The following is a 22,877-nucleotide window of genomic DNA, read 5'->3' on the forward strand; positions in this document are numbered from 1 at the left end:
GAGGCCCCAAAGCACCGGGAGCGCGCTGCCCCGGCCCACCCAGAGCCCCAGCCGTGTGCCGGGAACACGGAACGCCTGGCAATTCCCTTTTTCACCTGGAAACGGGGCTCAGTGGTGCAGTGATGTTTATTTACATATTTACACCCAATCCCAACGGGGTAAAGTGCAGTGCAGGCCCGGACTGCCGAGCTCAGCTCTTCCCCTTGGCGGGCAGGGGCTGAGGCAGCAGCTGGAGGTCGAAGTCGTGGCGCAGGAACCGATGGAGCTCCTCGGCCTGGGGCCGGCTCAGCCGCGCCCCCGCCGCCAGCGCCGGGACGGAGCTGCAAGAGAGGGAGCGAGAGGGAGCCCTGGAGCCCGGGATGGGGCAGCACCGGGAGCCCGGGATGGGGCAGCACCGGGAGCCCGGGATGGGACAGCGCCGGGAGCCCGGGATGGGGCAGTACCGGGAGCCCGGGATGGGGCAGCGCCGGGAGCCCCTGGAGCCCGGGATGGGGCAGCACCGGGAGCTGCTGCAGTCAGCTCTGCACTGGTGTCCGAGGGCTGGCAGCGCGCCTGAGCAATGAAAACAGGGAATGCCAGAGGGAAAGAGAGGGTGGGGCAGCAGGAGGGAGGGTGCCCTGGGCTGCTCAGCTGGGAGAGACTGGAATGTGTGAAGAGCTGAGATGGGACAGGAAAGCTCCTGGGAGAGGGTAAGAAAGGCTCACCCTGAGCAGCAGCCCTGGCAGGAAGGGATGCCCTGAGCAGCAATCACAGCAGGAAAGGAGCAGGAAGGGAGGCCCTGAGCAGCAATCCTGGCAGGAAAGGAGCAGGAAGGGATGCCCTGAGCAGCAATCACAGCAGGAACGGGGCAGGAAGGGAGGCCCTGAGCAGCAATCACAGCAGGAAAGGAGCAGGAAGGGAGGCCCTGAGCAGCAATCACAGCAGGAACGGGGCAGGAAGGGAGGCCCTGAGCAGCAATCACAGCAGGAAAGGGGCAGGAAGGCTCTCCCTGGCCACAGGAGAGGTGAAGAAGCAGAAGGCCGGGCCCTGGCAGCCCTGGCAGCCCCTGTGCTGGCGTTACCTGTTGGCCACGGCTGCCACAGAGTTGAAGGAGTGGCAGAGGTTGAGGGCAGCTCCGTAGCTGAGGTTGGGAACGCTCAGGTAGAAGTTGAGGATGTCCCTCCGGTGCCCCTCCGGCTCCGTCGGCACCTGGATGGCAGCGTCCTTCCTGTGCTCCACCAGAGCCAGGTCCTTGAGCAGAGCTGCAGTTTCCTTCTGGCAGGAGCTGAAGAGGATCCTTATTCCAGCCTGGACCAAGGCTGAGAGCACTCCGTCGTAGTACTGAGTCCTCTGGAAAAACCGGGATGTTTCTCCTGAGGAGTGGAAGTACAGGAAAGCAAGAGCCTGTTATTGTCTAGATGGGCCTGGGAATAGACAGTGGAATCATTTCACTGCAGCTTGGTTTTTGGGATTAAAACAAATGTCTCTGCATGGAGAAGATTGTGCTTGTTCCTATCACAGAATTCCAGTCTGGACTGGGTTGGAAGGGACCTTAAATCCCATCCCATCCCACCTCTGCCCTGGACAGGGACACCTCCCACTGTCCCAGGCTGCTCCCAGCCCCAATGTCCAGCCTGGCCTTGGGCACTGCCAGGGATCCAGGGGCAGCCACAGCTGCTCTGGCAATTCCAGCCCAGCCCCTGCCCACCCTCCCAGCCAGCAATTCCCAAATCCCAATCTCCCATCCATCCCTACCCTCTGGCACTGGGAAGCCATTCCCTGCTGCCCAGCTGGGAGCACCCACCTGGCCTGACCCTGTCTGTCTCCACAATCACACAGATCCTCTCGAAGGAGCCCTGCAGGCGCTGCAGCCTCTGGCTGAGTTTATTCCTGTTCCCGGGGCTCTGCAGCTCCGACTGCAGCAGCCTGTCCACGGCCAGGCGGTTGCTGACGATGTAATCACTGGAGCCCAGGGGACAGACCTGCACCCGCAGCCCGTGCTCCGCCCGCAGGCAGGAGATCACCTCTGGCCCCGAGCAGATCTCCCGGCTGTCTGCCAGCACGCACAGGGAAGGGCTCTGCTCCCCGGGGCCACGGGAGATCCCAGCCAGGGAAGGGCTCTGCTCCTCGGGGCCACGGGAGATCCCAGCCAGGGAAGGGCTCTGCTCCCCGGGGCCACGGGAGATCCCAGCCAGGGAAGGGCTCTGCTCCCCGGGGCCACGGGAGATCCCAGCCAGGGAAGGGCTCTGCTCCACAGGGCCACGGGAAGTCTGAGCCCAGGCTGAGGAGGTGTTAGGGGCAGCAGGACATGCTGGGCCTGAGCTGCTCCCGTGGGTCTTCTTCAAAGAGCTGTGCACCTGTGAGTGTTGAAAATAACATATCATGAGGGTTCAAATCAAATCAATAAAAGGATGTTTTGCAATATCAACACTTTTCAGCTTGACACTTTAATCCCTGTATCAGTCTCCCCACTGAGCTGAGCTGATTATCCCAGAGTTTGAGTGACAAAAGCAGCAGCTTTCACTAAGAAGTTCAACAGAACCTGGATCCTGTAAAGGACAGAGATCAGGCTGGGAAGTGTGAGAGATCAGGAACCCAACGTCAGGGAGGTGCTGAAAGCACTGAATGCAGACAGCAAACCAGGATTTTATAGCTACAAACCCAAAGCTTCAGTGGCTGCTGCTGTTCCACACAGACCCACGACGCCCCGTGACTGTCAGACCCAAGGGAGAGTCTAAACCCCAGTTTTTATTTGTTCACTCCCAAAATAGTCCAGGTTACCCTGGCAGTACAAAAGCTTCTGGCAGCAAAGGAAAGGGAGATGTTTTCCTGTTCTGGAAGTGTCCAAGGCCAGGTTGGAGCAACCTGGGCTATGGAAGGTGTTCCTGCCCATGGCAGGGAGTGGAATGGGGTGGGCTTTAAGGTCCCTCCCAACCCAAACCATTCCATGAGTCCCTGATTCCCTGACTCCTGCTGCTGACAGCCCTCAGAACAGCCCTGCCACAGGGGTTCTTTCCCACAAGGAAGCTCTCTCTGCTTTCACAGAGCACTGACCTCACTGGCAGCCTGCAGCTCCGTGCTCCTGCAGCCAGAGCCAGCTGGGGGGATGGATGTGCTGCTGCCTGGCTGCCCTGGGGGGAGATCCAGCACTGCAGAAGCTCCCAAGCCCAGCAGCCTCCCCGTGCCTTCCTGCCCAGCCTGAGGAGCTGTGGCTTGCCCAGCCCTGTTCCTGTGCTGTGCAGAGGGGGCTGAGGGCAGGGCCGTGGGGAGCGGCCCCTTGCCCTGCCCTGCCCTGGAACAGGCTCCTTCCAGGGGCTTCTCCCTGCTGGCTCCCATCTCCTCCTCGCTGGAGTCACTGAGGACAATAATTCGGGATGGTTTCCTCTTCTGCAGCGGGGCAGGAGCGTTCCCTCCCAGCCTGGCCTGGTGCAGCCTCGTCCTGCGGCGAGTCAGGTACCGGTTCCTGCCGGAGCTCTCGGCGGTGAGCAGGTCAAAATTCACACACACTTCCTCCTCACTGCAGCCACTCCGAGCTTCCTCCTCCTCCTCCTCCTCATCTCCCACACAGAAGCTGTCCTCAGCATAAGCCGAGTCTTGCTCGGGAATCTGGGGGGGAAAACAGACCCAGGAAGTTTTGGAAAATTGCAGTGGTTTGGCTGCTCCTCTCCAGGAAGGCCTTGGCTTATCCAGCCCTCCCCACACAAAAACACTGGGGCTGAGAGGCTCAAATCCCATCCCACCCCTGCCCTGGCAGGGACACCTCCCACTGTCCCAGGCTGCTCCCAGCCCCAATGTCCAGCCTGGCCTTGGGCACTGCCAGGGATCCAGGGGCAGCCACAGCTGCTCTGGCAATTCCAGCCCAGCCCCTGCCCACCCTCCCAGCCAGCAATTCCCAATTCCCAATCTCCCATCCAGCCCTGCCCTCTGGCACTGGGAAGCCATTCCCTGGCTCCTGGCCCTCCAGGCCTTGTCCCCAGTCCCTCTCCAAGCCCCTTTAGGCCCTGGAAGGGGCTCTGAGCTTTCCCCAGACCCTTCTCTTCTCCAGGCTGAAGTTTTGTGTTAGAATTTGTAATTTACCAAAAAAAAGGCTGTAACTGCCCTTCAGAGCAGGCCAGGAAGCTCAGGGTGGTCCCACAAGGGGAACTCCCCAAGGAGAGCAGTCCCTGCCCTTCCCACCTGGGAGAAAATGGCCGAGGCGTTGAATTCCCGACGGAGCATTTTGTATCTGCTGCCGAGGGCGGGGCTGCGCAGGGAGCTCAGGTAAACCCCCCTCATCTCAGTGTCTGAAACAGCACAGGAGAAAAAACAATCAAGGATTAGTGCAGACACAATTGCTAACTCCCAGCTGCTACACCGTGTTTCCCATATCCAATCATTCCTCTGTAGCCTCCCCAAAACCTGCATTTCCCGAAGCAAAAACGTGCAGTTCTCCAGCCATCTCTGGAAATCTCAAATCACAGGTCTAAGGCTTTAAGATGAAGGAGCACATGGTTAGGTGGGATATTGGGAATTGCTGGCTGGGAGGGTGGGCAGGGGCTGGGCTGGAATTGCCAGAGCAGCTGGGGCTGCCCCTGGATCCCTGGCAGTGCCCAAGGCCAGGCTGGACATTGGGGCTGGGAGCAGCCTGGGACAGTGGGAGGTGTCCCTGCCATGGCAGGGCTGGGATGGGAGGGGATTTAAGGTCCCTCCAGTCCAAACCATTCTGGGATTCCAAGTGTGCCCAGCTGTGTCATGGAAGCTGCCACAGAATCCCAGAATACCCTGAGCGGGAAGGACCCACAGGGATTGTCCCAACCCCTGTCCCTGCCCAGACCCCCCAACAACCCCAGCCTGGGCATCCCTGGCAGCGCTGCCCAAACGCTCCTGGAGCTCTGGCAGCCTCGGGGCCGTGCCCATTCCCTGGGGAGCCTGGGCAGTGCCCAGCACCCTCTGGGGAAGAGCCTTTCCCTGATCTCAGCCTGAGCCTGCCCTGGCCCAGCTCCAGCTGCTCCCTCAGGATACAGGAGGTTTTCCAGGCAGGCAGAGCCCCGGATGCCCAGGTGAGGCAGTCACTGCTCCCAGCTGCCCCTGGCCATGCCCATCCCACCCCAGGGATCCCCTGGATCTGGGATGCACACGGAATTCCCCACTGACCGTTCAGGGCCTGTGTGGCCTCCCCGTCATCGTTCAGGAACTGGGCCAGGGACGGGCTCAGCTCATCCCCGGCGCCGTCGCTCTCGTCCGACGAGACCCCCTCAGCGTCCAGCTGGGACAGCTCAGCCTCCTCCTCCAGGAACTGCCTGGCTGCAGCCTGCACACAGCACACACACACAATTAACCCTGGCCTCTAATTAAACCCTGCTGCACCGAGAGCTCCGCCTGAGCCGCTCCATGGCTCCAGCAGCGCTTGGATCAGCGCAGGGATCCAGCTTGGGAAGAGAATCCATCTGCTGGGCCAGGGAATGGCACAGGCAGAGCGCCCACACAAAGGTGCCCAGCCACAACAGGTCACTTTGTAACTCCTAAGTCCAGTTTTACTCATTTCATTTACTTTAAAAAACCTGGTTTGATTTCGGAGTGCTGGATTCCTCCAAACCCAAGTCCAGCAGGAATTTCAGACACAGACCCCACCCTGGTTTGCCCCTTTCTGCCCAGGATTTAGGATTCATCAAAGCATGAATCCCTCAGGTGGTGCAGCTCAGTCCAGGGAAGGCGAGGCACTTCCCAGGTGACTGCAGTGCAGGAGACACGATCCTAAATTCCACCAAAACCAGACAACACCACCTTCCCAAGGTCATACATGGAAACAAAACAACCCAGGAAGATGTTTTGTCCAAAATACTTTACATTAAGCTGATTTTTCTCCTGTAATTTCAGCTATGAAGTACTACAGTAAGACATAAAATTAGCCCCAATATAATTATGTATCTCCACGACTCCAAGAGAATATTCCAGAATACCTGGAATAAAAAGCACAGAGCTGTAAATCTGAGTTTAGTTCATGGAACTCTCAGGTATCATGTGCTGCAATAGGTGACATCCCTGATTTTCACATTCCCCTAAACTTTTTAATCCTTTGCTTACACCAGGCCATAATCCCAAATGACAGGAATTATTAACAGTTCCTTTTCCCCAGCTGTTCTGATTATTTGGAACACACTGGAGTCACCTGTTGATAGTAAGGAGCTCTTAATGTTATTGCCAATTGCCCTTAATCCTTCCTCCTTGGAAAGCCCACGGAGAGCACAAAGCTCCCTGACACCAACACCCACCAGTCCAGAGCCTGGTCACCCTTGGGAACAGCCAGGTCCCAGCTCCTGGAATGGTTTCCTGGATTCAGTGCCAGGAACTGCTCTGGGCCCTTGGATTTGTCCCCCTCTGTTCTCAAACTGCAGCTCTGGGCCCTGAGAGCTGCTCCCAGTCCAGGCACAGCTCCCTGGCTGGGGCTGGGCTGGCCAGGGTGGTTTCCATGTCTGGGATCTCCCGAGGGTCTGGAATTCTGCCTTGTCCCTCCCTGGGGCCGTTCAGGGAAGGTGCTGTGTGAAGGCACACCACAATTTCCCAAGCAGACACACTTTTCTTCCTTTTTGTCTCACATTAAGGAAAAAAAAAAACTTTAAATCCAACTGAAAAATGGCTTTTACTCCACCTCATTCTTTGTACTCCAGAACATAAACCACTGATACCACTGGGGAATCTTAATAAGGAAGATTATTGTTAAAAAATCTTAAAATGTCCCACATACTGTGCCCTGGAGCCCTGATTAGGACAATTTCTGCCCAGAGCCACCACAGCCATGAAGATTTAAGAGCTTTTTAGCTACAATAGCTCTGGTGCTGCCTCCTCTCCTGCCTCCAACCCTGCTGAAGTGTTAAATGCTAAGATTTAAGATGTGGGGTTGAGGGACCATTGCTGCCTTAAATGTGCAGAGGTGAGGCCATTGGTAGGGATCATTCACATGAGCAAGCAGCTCGATACTGATAGGATAATAATAAAAATAATGATTTATAATCAATATATATGATATATTATAATAATATATGTAATTTTATATATATTGTAATATACATTATATAGTATATTGTATATAATATAAAAATAGAATGTACTAAATAAAATAATAACAGATAGGAAAAATAGAATAATAATAGTAATAATAATAACAATAACAATAATAATAATAATAATAATAAATTAATAATAATAGTTGTTATTATTGTTATTTCTTCTCCTGGACAGGACCCTGAGCTCCCAGGCTGAATCCTCTCTGGGCATCTCTGGAGTTGCCCTCTGAGTTGCTCTTTGTCCTCACAGCTGTCACCAGGCCCTGCAGGCCCCTCTGCTACCCAGAGGGTGCAGATCTTTCTCCAGCATTCCAAGGTTCCAGCTCCCATGTTTGCCATGAGCTGGTGTGGGAGAGCTGAGCCTCTGGAAGCCTCCCCAGCACAGAGCTGGGTGTCCACCTTCCAGCTGCACTCCCAGCTGCTCCCAGCCTGAACTGGTGTCCCAGGATGTCACCCACCTTGGCTGTCACGCAGCTCCTGCCCCGCTGCCGCTTGGCTCCTCCCTGCTGGGGCCTGGCCCAGGCTCTGGAGCGGCTCCTGCCCCGCTGGAAATCCCCACTGTCCTCACTGGACGTGTCCGACTGGAACAGGGAACACACAGAGTGAGCAAGGGCACAGCGAGGAATCCTTCCATTAAAGGCTCTGAATCCCAGGCTGCTGTGGGTGGGAAGGGACCTCAAAGCTCCTCCAGTGCCACCCCTGCCATGGGCAGGGACACCTCCCACTAACAGCACAGAAAAACGGGGTTTGGAAGGAAAATCAGGCAAAACAGGACATGAATTTGCTTCTTTTGGTTCAAAGCTTTGTGCAGGAAGGTTATTTTACTCTTCTTGGCTGGTACAATATTTCACTGCCAAACAACAACTCCAAAGTCATCAAAGCCCCTGGATCCCTGGCAGTGCCCAAGGCCAGGCTGGACATTGGGGCTGGGAGCAGCCTGGGACAGTGGGAGGTGTCCCTGCCATGGCAGGGGTGGGATGGGTGGCATTTAAGGTCCCTCCAGCCCAAACCATTCTGGGATTGTGGGATCTCTGGAGAGCCTGGGGAGGGACTGAAGGGGAGCAGGAATGGGTTCCCATTATTTCTCCCCCCTTCCATTGCTGACCACGCTCGGAGGGCGCCGGCGTTTCCTGGTGAGCCGAGCTGGACTCTCCGAGTCACTCTGATCCATCCCCTGTGGGAACAGAACGGACGTCAGTGCACACAGCGTTTGTGTTTCGCTGGTTTAAGTGTCATTCTGCTCTCTTGTTTATTTTCTTTCCCTTCAGACTCACATCAGGAGACTTCAAAACATTCTTTTTTATCCTGTTTTTCCTCTGGAAAACGATCTCTTCCTCACTGTCACTGCTGGCTCCTGCAGAAAGCAGAGTAAACAACATTCACCAGAATTGCACAGTTCCCAACACAATTTTGTTCTAAGTGAGCAATCAAAGCGTGCCTCTCTCAGAAAAGCACCTCCAAAGGAGATTATTTATTGATCTACAGGGTGAATATTGTTCTCTGCAGCCTTGGTAATGGAAAGAGATAATCTCCCGCTGGGATGGACAATAAATCCTGCTTCCCTGGAGAGTCCCAGGGGGAAGTGATTACCCCAGGCAGCACAAAGGCAGAAAAAGGCAAGGGAAGCAGGAAACCAAGAGAAGAAGCCGTTAAAAGTTGATTGAGCAAGAGTCAGAGTTGTGGCAGCACTTTGTGACACAAATCCCTGTGACAGCACCGAGTGGGGCCTGCAAATGGTCACTGCCTGAGAGGCCTCGGGGCTGGAGCCCCTCTGGAGCCAGGCTGGGAGAGCTGGGAGGGCTCACCAGGAGAGAAGAAGCTCCAGGGAGAGCTCAGAGCCCCTTGCAGGGCCTCAAGGGGCTCCAGGAGAGCTGGAGAGGGACTGGGGACAAGGCATGGAGGGCCAGGACACAGGGGACGTCCCCTCACGGACCCAGCTTCCAGCACACAGCCACTATTCCTCTTCCTTCCAATCTTCCCACCCCAGTCATAAAACCCAGGTGAGGATCCAAAAGATACTGGATCCTGTTTCCTAACTGTGAAGGTCCAACACCTGTCCCACCAAAATCCCTACCTGCAGCAGGAGCCACACAGGATCCACGGAGCTTGGTGTTTTCCAGGCCTTCTGTCCTTCCTGAAGGGGAATCCATGGCTGAGCTCCCAAAGTTCTGCCTCCCTGGGCTTTTTTGGACATGATCTACAGGAGGAACCTCTGGAATTTGCTCCCTGGCATTCGAGAAGACTTTCATAGGAATTCTTTTGACAGCTTTGATATCCACACCCTTCCTACTTGTTGGGGTCAGAAGTGCTGAAGGCAAAGGTCCAGGGGGTTCCCTTCCCATTCTGCTGCCCCCTGACTTCAGGAGAGGCCCTGCAGCAGGAGCCTCCGTCCCTTCCCTGCCACTCCTGCCCCTGCTCTGGAATGACAATGGTGTGGACACGTCCCTTCTCCAGAGCCTCCTGCAGTCCCATCCAGGCGAGGTTTCCAGCCTGGAGCCATCACTCAGGGACATGTTTGCATCCTCAGTGGATTCAGCCCCTGGGGCACTGTTCAGTTTGGGGTTATCAGCATTCCTGGTCTCCTCAGAGGTTTCATCCCCGCTCTCCTCGATGGAGAAGCCCAGGTCGAAGGTCACGGAGAACAGTTCCTGGGAGCAGTCGTAGGGATCCTCCTTCTCCAGGCACTGCTGGGCCACTCCTGATGTTCCCATGGATTCCCTGCTGCCGGGCTGCTCCCTGCAGGGCTGGGCGGGGGTCACACTCGGGAACTCCCTGCCGGGCTCTCCATCCATCCCAGCGATGCTCCCAGCTGGACCTGCCCTGGCTGCAGGCTCAGAGCTCAGGGAGCTGCCCTCGCCCGTGTCCTCACCAGCCTCATCGTCAAACAGATGGAGACTCTGCTCCTCGCCAGGAACCACAGCCTCATGCTCAAGGGCAGCCTCTCCCATGTCCTTGGCAACAAAGGGCTCCTTTGCAGGGCCGTTTGTCAGGAGCTGGTTCATGCTGGGAACGTTGTTTGGGATTTCAGGGAATTCCTCGGTGTCAAACAGGCCATCGAAGCTGTCGTCCCAGAGCTGCTCCTCCTCATCCACAGCAGCCTTAGGAGGTGGCACAGTTTTGGACCAACGGGGACTTCCTGAGGCACAGAATTCCCTGGGGACTGTCACTTTGGGATTCTCCAGGAGCAGCAGTGCAGGATCAGTTTTTGGGGATGCGAGGGAGATGCTGCCCTGCAGTGCCTCTGAGTGACCATCGGGGAGAACTTTTGGGGAAGGAGATGTTGTTCCTTCACTTCTCATCGTGCTCTCCAAGCCCTCCAGTTTATCCCCAGAGGGAGGGGACTGGGATAAAAGCCTTTGCACGTGGGAGAATGCCTGTTCCAGCCCCGGGGGCTCCTGGGGCCGTCCCAGGAGCGGGAATGAATCCCTGCAGGATTCAGGGAGGTAGAACAGGTCTGAGGCCACGGGAGAGGTCTCGTACCCCGAATCCGTGTGGATCCACCCCAGGGATCCGCAGGCTTTACCTGCAGGGCTGTTTCCCTGGGCTGCTGGACTCGCCGGGGTTTCAGTGCCTTCGCCGTGGTCACACAGGTCAATAAATGCATTTAAATCAAATGTCACCTCCAGCCCCTCGTCCCTGTCACTGCCCGGGTCAGAGTGCCCAGCCAGAGCAAGCCTTGCTCCTGAGGGAGAAGCCGAAGGATCCCGAGGTAACACAGGCACATCCTCACTGAGTCCAGCAGCTCTTCTGGGAGCCTTGGGTTTGGTTATCTTAAAGGTGGCAAAGAACTCGCTCCCATTATCACCTCTATCAGGTAAGAGTGGTTCTGGTTTCGATTTTGCCAGGTCTTTCCTGGAGCTGCGACCTCTCTGCTCGCAGGGGGGGTTGGCCGTGGAGAGATGCCTTTGATTCCCGGGAATATGCACATCTTCCATCCGTAAGTGGGGCCGGAGCTCCTGCTCATAGCTGCAGTCTCCCTGGGGACACAGGGCAGTGGTTACCCCGGGGCTGCTCACAGCGAGGTTCACAGCAAGGGACAAAGGTTTTGTTCTCCTAAAGAACTTCCCACAGACTCTGAATTAATTTTTCGTGGGTGTCTATAAAGCCCTGTTAGAAAGGCAAGCAGAAGCACAGTGCACCTGGACACGTGGGATCTGAGCAGAAGGAACAATCGTTTTTTGGCAGTTCAGGCAGATGGATCCCTGAACTCCTTCACCCCTGAAATTACACGAGGTACCTTTATGGAATAGAGGGTGAGAAAAATGACTGTGACAATCAGAGATGGGCTTGTCTGGAAGTATTTCTGGAAGCAGGATCCAAAGCCACCTTCCAGGAATTTGAAGACTTATCCCTAACAGGGTTGGGGATCCTCTCTGGTTGCAGCAGGCAAAGCAAACTGTGCAGTGATAACAGATTTTGTCATGAATCATCAGCATCGTTTCAACACCGATTTCACACACACACTGATGCTTAGACCATCCATTTGTAATGGCATCCAAAGAAACTCCAAGTCTGGATTTTTAGTTAAAGGTCTCCCAGACTACACCAGCTGCCTTAGGAGAAGGATTAATAAAAACAGTGAGGAAAGGAATTATCATGAGAGGGTTAAAGGATGATTTTGATCTGGCAGGTTCCAAATTACTCCTTTCCCTCAAGCCTGGTCAAAACATAGACTCAAGACATGGGATTCTTTGTCTGAAATCCAAGAGGAATGACAAACCTGGGTCCAGCTGCCTCCCCAGGTGTCAGCTGAGGAGGGGAACACTGGGCTGATGATAACAGGGCTGATAAGGGTCTGTTTGGGTTTATCTAAGGAACAACTGCCCTTGCACAAGGACTCAATTCAAGCATTTCAGCTTTACACCAACGAGACAGAAATTAAATGGATTAAGGATTAGTTAATGAGCTGCCAAACCACTGAACATTGGTGAAACAGGAGGAGGTGCTGCCCCTGCCCACCCCACACAGTTCTGAGAGCGCAGCGCTGATCAGGCTCGGCCTAATATTGTCCTGTGACCCAAAATTAACCAAAGTACAACCCCAAAACCTCCAAACCCCATCAAAGTACAACTCCCAAACCCTCCAAACCCAAACCCCATCAAAGTACAACCCCCAAACCCCATCAAAGTACAACCCCAAAACCTCCAAACCCCAAAGTACAACCCCCAAACCCCATCAAAGTACAACCCCCAAAACCTCCAAACCCCAAAGTACAATCCCCAAACCTCCAAACCCCAAAGTACAACCCCCAAAACCTCCAAACCCAAATCCCATCGAAGTACAACCCCCAAACCTAAAACTAACCAAACAACAAACCCCCCAAAACTCAAAACCAATCAAACTACAATCCCTAAAGCCCACAAACCCCAAACTCATCAAACTACAAACCTCAAACCTACAAATCTCAAACTCCTCAAACTACAACCCCAAAACCTGCAAATTCAAAACCAAACTACAACCCCTAAACCCTACCAATCCAAACCCAATCAAACTACAACCCTCAAAACCTCCAAACCCCAAACTCAAACTACAACCCTTAAATCCACTCAAAATACAACTCCCAAAAGCTACAATCCCAAACCCAAACAAAATACAACCTCCAAAACTTACAAACTCAAAACTCAAACTACAACCCTCAAAACCTCCAAAACCCAAACTCAAGCTACGACCCCCAAAACCAAACTACAACCCTCCCAAGCCTCCAAATACAAAACCACTCAAGCTACAACCCCCAAAACCTACAACCCCCAAACGAATCAAGTTTCCCAGAGCAGCTGGGGCTGCCCCTGGATCCCTGGCAGTGCCCGAGGCCAGGCTGGACATTGGGGCTGGGAGCAGCCTGGCACAGTGGGAGGTGTCCCTGCCATGGCAGGGGTGGGAATGGGTGGGATTGAAGGTCCTTCCCACCCAAACCATTCCGGGATTGTGGGATTCTCCCCCAGCAAACAGGATCAGGGAGGAGTTTTCCCAGGAATGTCCCCAGGCCCCTCCACATTCCCTCTGACTGTGCTCTGATGGAGAACAGCCCCACTGCAGCCTGGCAGCGCTGCTGGGGCCGAATTTAGCATCTAGGCCAAAGCTCAGTAACCTCATTTGGGGCTCCCAGGGTTATGTAACTGCTCCACTTCCCGGGGCCACTCCAAACACTTTCTCCAGAACAAAACGCCGTGTCCCAGCCAGGGCAGCTAATGCTGAGCCAGTGAAAGGGCAGATTTGGAATTATCACATTTTGGCCTGGACGTACCCAACTTGTGGAACCTTAAATTACCTGCTCAGCTCCCCTCTAACCCAGAGGGTTCCAGGGTGTACCAGCTCCTCGGAAAATAGGTCAGGAGCAGGAAAACAGCATCCCTCTGAGATTATTGCATTCAATCAATGACCCTGCCTGGAACCACTGATTCACTTTATAAAACAAAATATGTTTTAATATAGAAAATGAAGCAGAAAAGTAAACTTAGGATATTAAACTTTTCACTTTTAGTCTATAAATATATGTGTATTTATATAAAATATACACCCATTCTGTTTCCCAGTACTTCAATTTAAGGCATCAAGTACCAAAATTGAAATTACCCCCTCTCTCCTCATAAGCTGCTTTGGGTACACATTTTCTAACAAGATTCATCTGCCTGATGAAACCCCAGTGATGTTGCTATTTGGAAATTAAAGATAAATCTGTAGACAGCTACAGTGTGGATTTTTAACAATTAAAACTCCTTTAATTGAAAGCCTGAGTGAAACCACACAGAATTCCCCCTTTGGGGTGGGCTGGCCAAGCCAATGCTGCTCCTCAGACCCTCCCAGCCACCCCATTCCCCCCTCTCCTCTCCAGGGGCTTGGAACAGCTTTAAGCTCCTTCCCAACCCAAACCATTCTGTGATTCCAGGAATTTTTTCTGATCATCTTTTACATCTTTTACCAAAACTCCTGTTTTGCTGCGGCACAAATGGTCACTTCCCAAAGCACTCCCAAACCTGGTGCCCTGTGACTGCCCTGCTCCTCACCCTCAGCTCAGAACAGCCCTGTACTCATTATCCCTTCCAGGAACTGGTTAATGAGCAGAGTAATCAACCCCTGTTCCATGATTGCTCCATTTCCAGAACACACTTCAGGGGAAGAACAACTTTTTTTCTGGAGGTTTAAGTGTATTCCATGAGAAGATCTTTAAAAATGTATTTAGTTGAGTCATGGAAGAAGCCTGAGGGACACAGAAACCCCCATTTCCTTCTCCCAAACTGTGATCATTCTCTCCCTAATGGCATCACATTATTGATGGACCTGCTCATTCTGTTGGGTTTTGCTGTCTGCTACCCAATAAAACCAGAAAGTTTGATTGGAAAGAAAGATTGTTACAAACACAGGGTGTCTGCCCTGGCAAACACGGGAACTGGCATCATTAAAGAGGCTGAAGAGGTGAATGTTCAACAGCATCAGGAGATAAATCTGGGTGCCCAGAGCAGCTGTGGCTGCCCCTGGATCCCTGGCAGTGCCCAAGGCCAGGCTGGACATTGGGGCTTGGAGCAGTGGGAGGTGTCCCTGCCCTGGCAGGGCTGGGATGGGTGGGATTTCGGGTCTCTTGGTGCCTATCCTCAGCGCTTTCACCCCATCTGAGTTCTCGTTAAAGAGAGATGGGACTATGCAATACCACAGGATTTATTGCTTAAAATAACACATAAGGCAGCAGTCTCGAGGCGTGAGGTTTGCACTACATCAGAGTAATGGCCAATAGTCACAAGGCAAAGGGCTACACTGCAATTTATAACTTTCTAATCCAAGAGACACTTACAAGGAAACTTTGTTTTGACTTTGTGACCCATCACCTGTGGAACTTCTCACCGCAGTGCGGTTGTGTCTTACCCAATAGCCTGTCATGTCACGTCCCCACAGAGACCACCTCTACAACATCTGAATTCTTAACCTGTAAAATCACATTATAATACTCAAAACCCTTCACCATAGCACCCAGTGCATATTTTTACTTTTAACTATAAAAAACACAGGTTTGTAGTTCTCTTGCTTAAGGTCTATAAATCTCTGTCAATTATGCCTGACCTAATCCCTTCCAGGGCTGTAAATCAAACCCACCCCTAACTGCAGGAGTCTTTACTCCTCTGTTTCCCACAAAGGTGCCTCCAACCCAAACCATTCCAGGATTCCATGATAACAATCCCATTTACTGAGAACATGCCCTGGCCCTGCTTGGGTACCCCTGTTCTCTCCATGTTTAGCGTTGGGAAGGCAGAGCTGGAAGCTGAGGGTGTGGATTCATGGAATGGCTGGGCTTGGAAGGACCTGCAGGACCATCCAGTCCCGCTCCCAAATCACTGGGACTTCTCTGTTCTCACTGGGAGCACAAACCCAGCGCCAGGAAAAGCACAAAGCACCTGCAGTTCCAGCTCTGAACAACCCAGCCCTGCTCTCAGTTAATGCTTGGTCCCAAATCATTTGGCGACAAGACCAGAACAATCAGTATAAAGGAACTGAGGTTTTGGGGCTCCCTGGCACGTCACCCTCCAAAACCAACCCCAAACTCCTTCCACCTTCTCTGAAATCAGAGGTTTTGACACATCTCAGAAGAGGATTTTAATCAGAGAGAAGTTACTGGCAATGAGGGTCTAAAAAACCCAGATAAAACCATTTCATTGTCCTTACTTGAACCATTTTTCACTTTGCATTCAGGGTCTCCTGAGAAAAAAGGTCCAGCTGGCTGAAAACACCGAATTTCCCCCCAAAACACGTCTGATTTAAGGCTCCAAAAGCATGGGAAGGCTTTTCAGGTTCACTGGGATTCTGGGGTGTCCTGGGAATGGTTTCCCTGCTGTCAGGGAGTTCATCTGGAGGATCCCCTGGGGCACCCAGACAGATGATAAATGACAGCTGATTTCAGGGCCACTGGTTCCAGAGTCATCCCAGGGTTAGGAGATGCTTCCCTCCCAAGGTGTTTGGAGTCAGAGGGTGAAAAACGGAGACAATCCCAAAGATTTGGGGATTTATTTTGTTTTTTGTGTGAAAAGCTGTGAGTTCACACTGCCAGCTTGGAAGTGGGAAAGGTGCAGAGTTCCCCTCCCACTCTGGACAGGGAAATGAAGCATTCCTCATCTCCTAAGGAACAACAAAGCACCAGCACTGCCCTGCTCCCCCCAGAAACCCGCACAAACATCATCCCCACAAAAAGGATTACTCTGCCTGACCTTATATCCAAACAGCACAGTTTAATTTGCAAAAAAAAATGCTTAAAAGAGATTGAATTATTTTGCAGAAGGACAACTCGATTTGTTCCCATGTTGCACCCAAAATCCCCTGGGGAGTAAATCCCCCCATGTGCTCGCAGGCATTGCTGCAGCAATAAAGCCCCCGGGGCATTAAAGACTTTGCTGGATGTGCCTTTTCCAGGGGTCACATTTAGGGCTTCTTTGACTTTTTGATTTCCTTTTGACTGGGCCAACTTCTTCTCTAAGATTTTAAGAGCATGTAAATATAATATGATTTTTTGCCAACCATTTTCACTTCATCTAGTTAAAAAAAAAAAAAAGCCTTTAAATTGACTTTTTTAAAGCTATTGTACAAAATACAAATTTCTTGAATCACTGAGTGAGTACAAGGAAAGGAAAGCCACACATCAGTGAATTTCTCCTCTAACAGGAAAGAAAACACCCAAAAAAACCCCACAAATACCTCTTGTGCAGGCTTGTAGTAAGCCATGACAAATCTCTGAATGAAATTGATAATTGATCAGAAATTTCCAGATCATTTGGCTATTCACAGTAAAACAATGATTTGCTTGATTTTATATTTTACCCCCCAGCAATAAACTAATCAATTAAACCATGGTTTGAGGTTCCCTCTCTTGGGTATTTAAGGAAAGAGCTTTGACCTGTATTGGTCTTAAACCCCTCTGTTAATTAAGCACCGTAAACGAACGTCAGCCAGATCAGCTGGGTGTATTTAGCCATGGAATATTTATAGCAGGAGCCTGGATGCACAGCACATCCACGGAAACCATTCCATCAGAGGATCATGGAATGGTTGGAAAGGACCTTAAATCCCACCCAGCCCTGCCCTGGCAGGGACACCTCCCACTGTGCCAGGCTGCTCCCAGCCCCAATGTCCAGCCTGGCCTTGGGCACTGCCAGGGATCCAGGGGCAGCCACAGCTGCTCTGGCAATTCCAGCCCAGCCCCTGCCCACCCTCCCAGCCAGCAATTCCCAATCTCCCATCCAGCCCTGCCCTCTGGCACTGGGAAGCCATTCCCTGCCTCCTGGCCCTCCAGGCCTTGTCCCCAGTCCCTCTGCAGCTCTCCTGGAGCCTCTTTAGGCCCTGCAAGGGGCTCGGAGCTCTCCCACGTCCCTTCTCTTCTCCAGGTGAAGATTTTGGTGCATTCCAGTGGGAACATACCCTGCCTTGGGAACACTGCCAGTGCCTTTCAGGGAAGGCAAGGAGGACTTCAGGGAATGTCAATGAAACTCTCACACAAGAGCTCAGTGTCAGAGCTGACAGATCAAGATGAGATCAGGACAAAGTTGCATCTTCCCTTTCTGTGGAACAGTCTCGGTGCAGTTTTGGTGTCCTTGGCCTGGCACCAACTGGTTCAGTATGAAAAGGAGCCCAAGAACCTCTGAAGTTTGAAACCCTGGAGTTGGTGCCAGTGCTTTGTCGCTCCCCAGGAGGCTCCAGAGGGTGAGTGCTGGGCCTTGTGTCAGCTCTGGTGCTGCTGGAGGCGCTTTGGGCGCAGCAGGGACACCCAGGGAGGATCCCACCTCCCAACGAGGGAGCTCCACAGCCCCACCTCGGCCTGGCTGACACACTCTGGAGAGGCTGGAAGCCAACCCACCTGCAACTCCCACAGAGGAGCACAAGGGGAGCTGAGGGGGCTCAGCCTGGAGAAAGGGAGGCTCAGGGGGCACCTTCTGATTCTTGAACCATTTCTCTCCTCCTGACGTCCTTGCCCTGCCCATCCCTGCCCTCTCCCCGACCCTTCTCTCCCCCTGCAGTGTGTCCTTGACCCCAGCTGGGGACAGGGACAGTCAGAGAAGTCAGGAATGTCTCTGGTGTGATGGAGAAGCTGATCTGAGCTGGGCAGGGCTGTTCACAGCCTCCCTTCCACCCTCTCCGAGCAAGGAGCACAACTACAATGTCTCCATTCTCCTCCTCGATTAGTTCTGGTATTATTCAGGAAACTCTGGCAGCTTAGCAACAGATTCTGATGACCTAAAAAACTTCCACGTGCTGAAAGGGACGTGGGGAGCTCAGCTGGAGGGGAAAAATCATGTGGTGAACCACTGAAGCCGCCATCCACCTCTACACCCACTTTCTTGTGCCTTCCATACGGATCTCTCTATCCATCCCTGCCAGAAAACAGAATTCCCATCTCCCAAGCCATTTCCGTCCGTGTTTGTTTGGCTCAGCTCCTCTTATCCCTTAACCCTTAGGAACAATTCTCTTTTCAGTTCAAAAAAACAAACCCAAAAAGCTTTAAACAAAAAACGAATGCCCTAAAACACGCAATGTGCCTCCTGCATGACTTTTCTGGGATGATTTTGATGTGCACACATGATACCAAACTCTTCCCTACTCCTGGAACAGCTCTGAGCTCCCTGCTGGTGGCTTTGCTCTTTGACACTTGTAGCTCTTGTATTTAATGTCATTCTGTCACAAACTGATACTGGAATCCATAAAAAAAAGGCTGATTTAAGGGTGGGGCTTTTTCCTGCGTAAGGGAACGCGAAATATTTTTAAACGGTTTCTGTGGGAAGGATTAGGAATCACAGAATAGCAGAGGGAGACATTTTGAAACAAGGTTAAACACACATGATTCATTTCACAATTCTTTTTTTTTTCTAATTTAATTGTTTTTAAACTATTCTAACTGCACATTCCGTTTAGAGCCAGCCAGAGGCTGCCCCTTACCTGCTGATGCCTCATCAGCTCCATCATTTCCATGGCAGCGATGAAGAGGTGACAACGATCCGAGTGATCCACCAGGGACGTGGGAAGGGGCTGGTTCTGCCAAAGGCTCCACTCAGACAAGGAGAGCTCCCGAGCTGCCCCCTCCTCGGGCTTCTGCAGTGGAAACAGGGATGGGAAAGGAGATTTTCAGCAAGGAATTGTTCAGCAAAACTTCTCTGTCAGGGACAATGAATACTGACATGCAGAGAAGGATTTAAACTTCATCACACAGGTTTAAGTCTGGTCTAAAATAAAAACATCAGGAGCAAGCTGGGCTAGGGGAAGGTGGCTAGGTGTCCCTGCCCAGGGCAGGGGTGGAATGAGATGGGTTGAAGATCCCTTTAAACCCAAACCACCCTCTGTGGGACTCTGTGAATACAGCATCCTGCATGGAGCTCTTAAAAACAGGAGCAGAACTTAATGGATGCTGAGACTTCTTAATGTATTTTGAACTTGGGGTACGAACTTTTAACGTACAGACCGAACCTCAAAGACCCATTTCAAACATCTAGTTGCTAAATCCCTAACCTCAAAAACCCACATTTAAATCTCAAAAAGGCATTTTTATCACAGACTTCCTCCAAATCCAGAGTTAACTCTGTTGTTTCCAGCATCCTTCAGGCCCCGTGTCTCAAGAAATATTCCATGGAACTCACTGGTGTTTCTTCCAGGTTTTCTATGGTTTCAAACTGAACTTGAGGCAATACTGGTTCCTTTATTCCATCACTTTCCTTAATCCTGTAGAGTCTGTCCCATATTTCCAACTCCTCAGGTGACAAGGACCAGCTCTCATGGGAGTGCATTTGCTTTTGGCCTATGGGGGCAAGAACAAGGACAGGGAAACGTTACCTGCTTTGGGAAAAGGGATGCACACAATAAAACCACCTGGTATGGTGCCAGGCACAAGGAAAAATCATCTTCTCTGTGCCACAGCCAAAACTGCAGAGAATCTGAAGCCAGGGACAAGAATCCCAAGAGTGTTAATGATTCATATGGATAAATACCTGTTAAACAGATGCTTTGGGAAAGGGCATCATATGAGAACAGAGAGACAGATACAAATCACTGTCCCAAATAATGGCAAATCCCCTAAACAGCCATGGGTGAGCAGTGATTCCAAAGAACCAGAGCTGAGGCTGTGAGTGCTTTCAGGCCAGCTGTGTGAAGCTTGGTGAAGAACACTGAAGGGAATTTGCCAGTGTCTGTGCAGACAGGATTTGGGGTGAGTCTGCAGCCCAGGCTCTTTTGGGAATTAATGCCACACAAGAGGAACCAGCCTGGGTCTCTCAAAGCTCTCAAGCTCCAGCTGCCAGGGGCTGGGTCTGCACAGATCAAACCCTGAGAGTGCTGCTTGTGCTCAGGAAAACCTGGAAAAATGAACCAACACTGATGCTTTTAAGGCCATCGTGAAATGATCCCAGAAGATCAACACTGCTATGAAGTATTTCTGACTCAAGTGTAGGAGATGTCACATCCCTGAAGAGAGAACTCCCAGTCCAAGGACCTGGCAGAGAGGACAAAAGAGAGACCTGAAGGAAAAGGAAACTAACAATTCTCAGAGAAGCATTTGGAATCAGGGAACATCCTGAGTGGGAAGGGACCCACAGGGATCACAGAATCAGGGAATATCCTGAGTGGGAAGGGACCCACAGGGATCACAGAATCAGGGAATATCCTGAGTGGGAAGGGACCCACAAGGATCACAGAAGCAGGGAATATCCTGAGTGGGAAGGGACCCACAGGGAATATCCTGAGTGGGAAAGGACCCACAAGGACCATCCAGTCCCACCCCTGTCCCTGCACAGACACCCCAACAATCCCCCCCCGTGCATGTTGCCCAAAGGCTCCTGGAGCTCTGGCAGCCTCGGGGCTGTGCCCATTCCCAGTTCCTGAGGAAGTGTTGCCATCCAGACCCATCAGGGAATGCTGAGAACAACGGATGACTTCGGTCCCATGTTCCAGCCCCGCTCTGTGGGACAGAGACAAGATGACCCCATGATATCAGCCCCAGTGATCCATGGTGCAACCCTGCCAGGCAAGGAGCCCTGGAGCAGCTGGCAGAACTTGGAACAGACGCTTCCCAGAGCTCTGGGCATCCTGCTGGGGAGCAGAGGGAGGATTGTGCCTGTCCAGAACATTTCCCCACCGTAAGGAAAGAGGGACATGACAAACATGACTGCTGCCTCCAGAGTGAGAGTACAGGGAGAACATTCCCATCCTCAGTGAGGCTGATAAGGATCCAGGGCTGGGAATCACCACGTCCTGCAGTCACTGGCACAGCCTCTCCCCTCCATGGGAAGCAGCTCGTGCTGTCTCATGGGGAATTATCCTCCAGAACACTCTGAGTTAGGGATGCCGTGTCCTACCAGGCACAAGCACATCATCCACGTTATTTTCCCTGTTTTTCTCCAGAACCAAGGTATTTTCATTGTTCTTGAAGGGGGAAGAGAGCAAGAATTAGCCACTGGAAAGGCATGAAAACCCCACAGAGGATTAAACATAAAGCAGGTGTTGGTAGATTTTTAAAAAGTGAGTCCAAACCAATTATCATTGGGATAAAACCAGCAATTACAGAAATAATGTGAAATTGTAAAATCAAACAAAGCCCACGGTTATTGACAACTCAAAATTGATCCATCTGGAAAGGAGGGAGTAGAGGAATTGTGGAGAACCAGCAGAAGAATTAAGAAAATGGGATTTCATCTGGACAAAAGCAAAAGGAATTACTGGGAGCTTGAAATGAGATTCAGCTCCCAGGAGCAACAATACCAACATGCTCCTCACTTTAGCAAACTCTTAAAAAAAACCCCAAACAAACAAAACCCAAAAATCAGAGAGAAAAAAGAATCTTAAAATACAAGAAATGATATAAGAGGCTGATGGAGGAAAGGGATTTTTTGCTGCACTTTTTGAAGGAGAGCTCTGAAAACTGAAGGACGTGCTTGGTTTATGATGGGGCAGCACAAGATATTGGATCCTTCTGGGACTGACAGACAAAATTTATGGAAGAGGTTTTGAAGTGAAAGCGGGGTGTAATATTAATAGAAATTGGATCAAATGAAGAAGAACAGGAAATGTGTATTTTTTCAGGTAATGAGTGGCAGGACCAGAGGAAACAGCCTCAAGTTGTGCCAGGGAAGGTTCAGGTTGGACATTGGGAGGAATTTCTTCATGGAAAGGGTGGTCAGGCCTTGGAACTGCCCAGGGCAGAGGTGGAATCCCCATCCCTGGGGGGATTTCCATCCATCTGTGGATGTGGCACTTGGGGACATGGGGCAGTGTGGCCCTGGCAGTGCTGGGCAGTGGTTGGACTCCATGGGCTCAGAGGGGTCTTCCAACCTGAGTGATTCCATGATTGTATTGATTTTACCTAGAAAACAAGGAGAATGCTTGAAATTCCTGTGATAATTCAGCCCATGATAGCTCAGTTCCTGCCGTGGAGAAACCTGAGGATGAACTGGAGCTCAACAACAAAGTGAGAGCAGAGGTAAGAACACACCCGGCTCACTCACTGCTGCCAGCTTTGCCCATTTCTTACCCTGGGAACGGGCACTAAAATGGAGAGAAAATGCAAAGAACTCCTTCCTTTGTCTTCTTTTGGAGCTTTATCCTGAGTGTCACTAAAATCAGGAGCAGCCCCTGGCTCACCCAGCAACGAAGGGGATTCAACACAGGGCTGGTGCTGGTGCCACCTGCACAGGGCAGCCCTGGCTGCCAGGAGGGCACTCGGCCCTGGCCACCTCTGGGGACTCAAGCCTGGCAACCTGCAGTAAATCAGCCCTGGCCACCTCTGGGGACTCAACCCTGGCATCTTTGGCAGATCAATCCCAGCCTCCTTTGTCTACTCAACTCTGGTCACCCTCTGGGGACTCAGCCCTGGCCAGCTCCAGCAAATCAACCCCGGCCACC

General features: G+C 52.0%; 1 protein-coding gene across 4 annotated transcripts in view; it reads right to left on the bottom strand.

The window, feature by feature from the left end:
- Positions 1-190: 190 nt before the first annotated feature.
- The window catches only part of FANCM (FA complementation group M), a gene marked incomplete at its 3' end in the record, with an annotated part of 54,578 nt that continues 31,891 nt past the window's right edge, over positions 191-22,877 (bottom strand). For 2 of the 4 annotated variants that reach the window (XM_082283056.1, XM_082283059.1), the window contains exons 12-23: positions 19,625-19,782; positions 18,930-19,082; positions 9,097-10,999; positions 8,297-8,376; positions 8,128-8,196; positions 7,481-7,603; positions 5,113-5,269; positions 4,156-4,262; positions 3,034-3,585; positions 1,784-2,336; positions 1,061-1,352; positions 191-320 (exon numbers count right to left, since the gene is read on the bottom strand). In XM_082283056.1, the coding sequence (XP_082139182.1) occupies positions 191-320; positions 1,061-1,352; positions 1,784-2,336; positions 3,034-3,585; positions 4,156-4,262; positions 5,113-5,269; positions 7,481-7,603; positions 8,128-8,196; positions 8,297-8,376; positions 9,097-10,999; positions 18,930-19,082; positions 19,625-19,782 (4,277 nt within the window). Of the gene's footprint in view, positions 321-416; positions 553-1,060; positions 1,353-1,783; positions 2,337-3,033; positions 3,586-4,155; positions 4,263-5,112; positions 5,270-7,480; positions 7,604-8,127; positions 8,197-8,296; positions 8,377-9,096; positions 11,000-18,929; positions 19,083-19,624; positions 19,783-22,877 lie in introns of those variants that run through there. The other 2 variants (XM_082283058.1, XM_082283057.1) reach the window with 2 other exon arrangements.

This window comes from Coloeus monedula (genome assembly GCF_965178545.1).
Source record: "Coloeus monedula genome assembly, chromosome: 6".
Classification (NCBI taxonomy): Eukaryota; Metazoa; Chordata; class Aves; order Passeriformes; family Corvidae; genus Coloeus; species Coloeus monedula.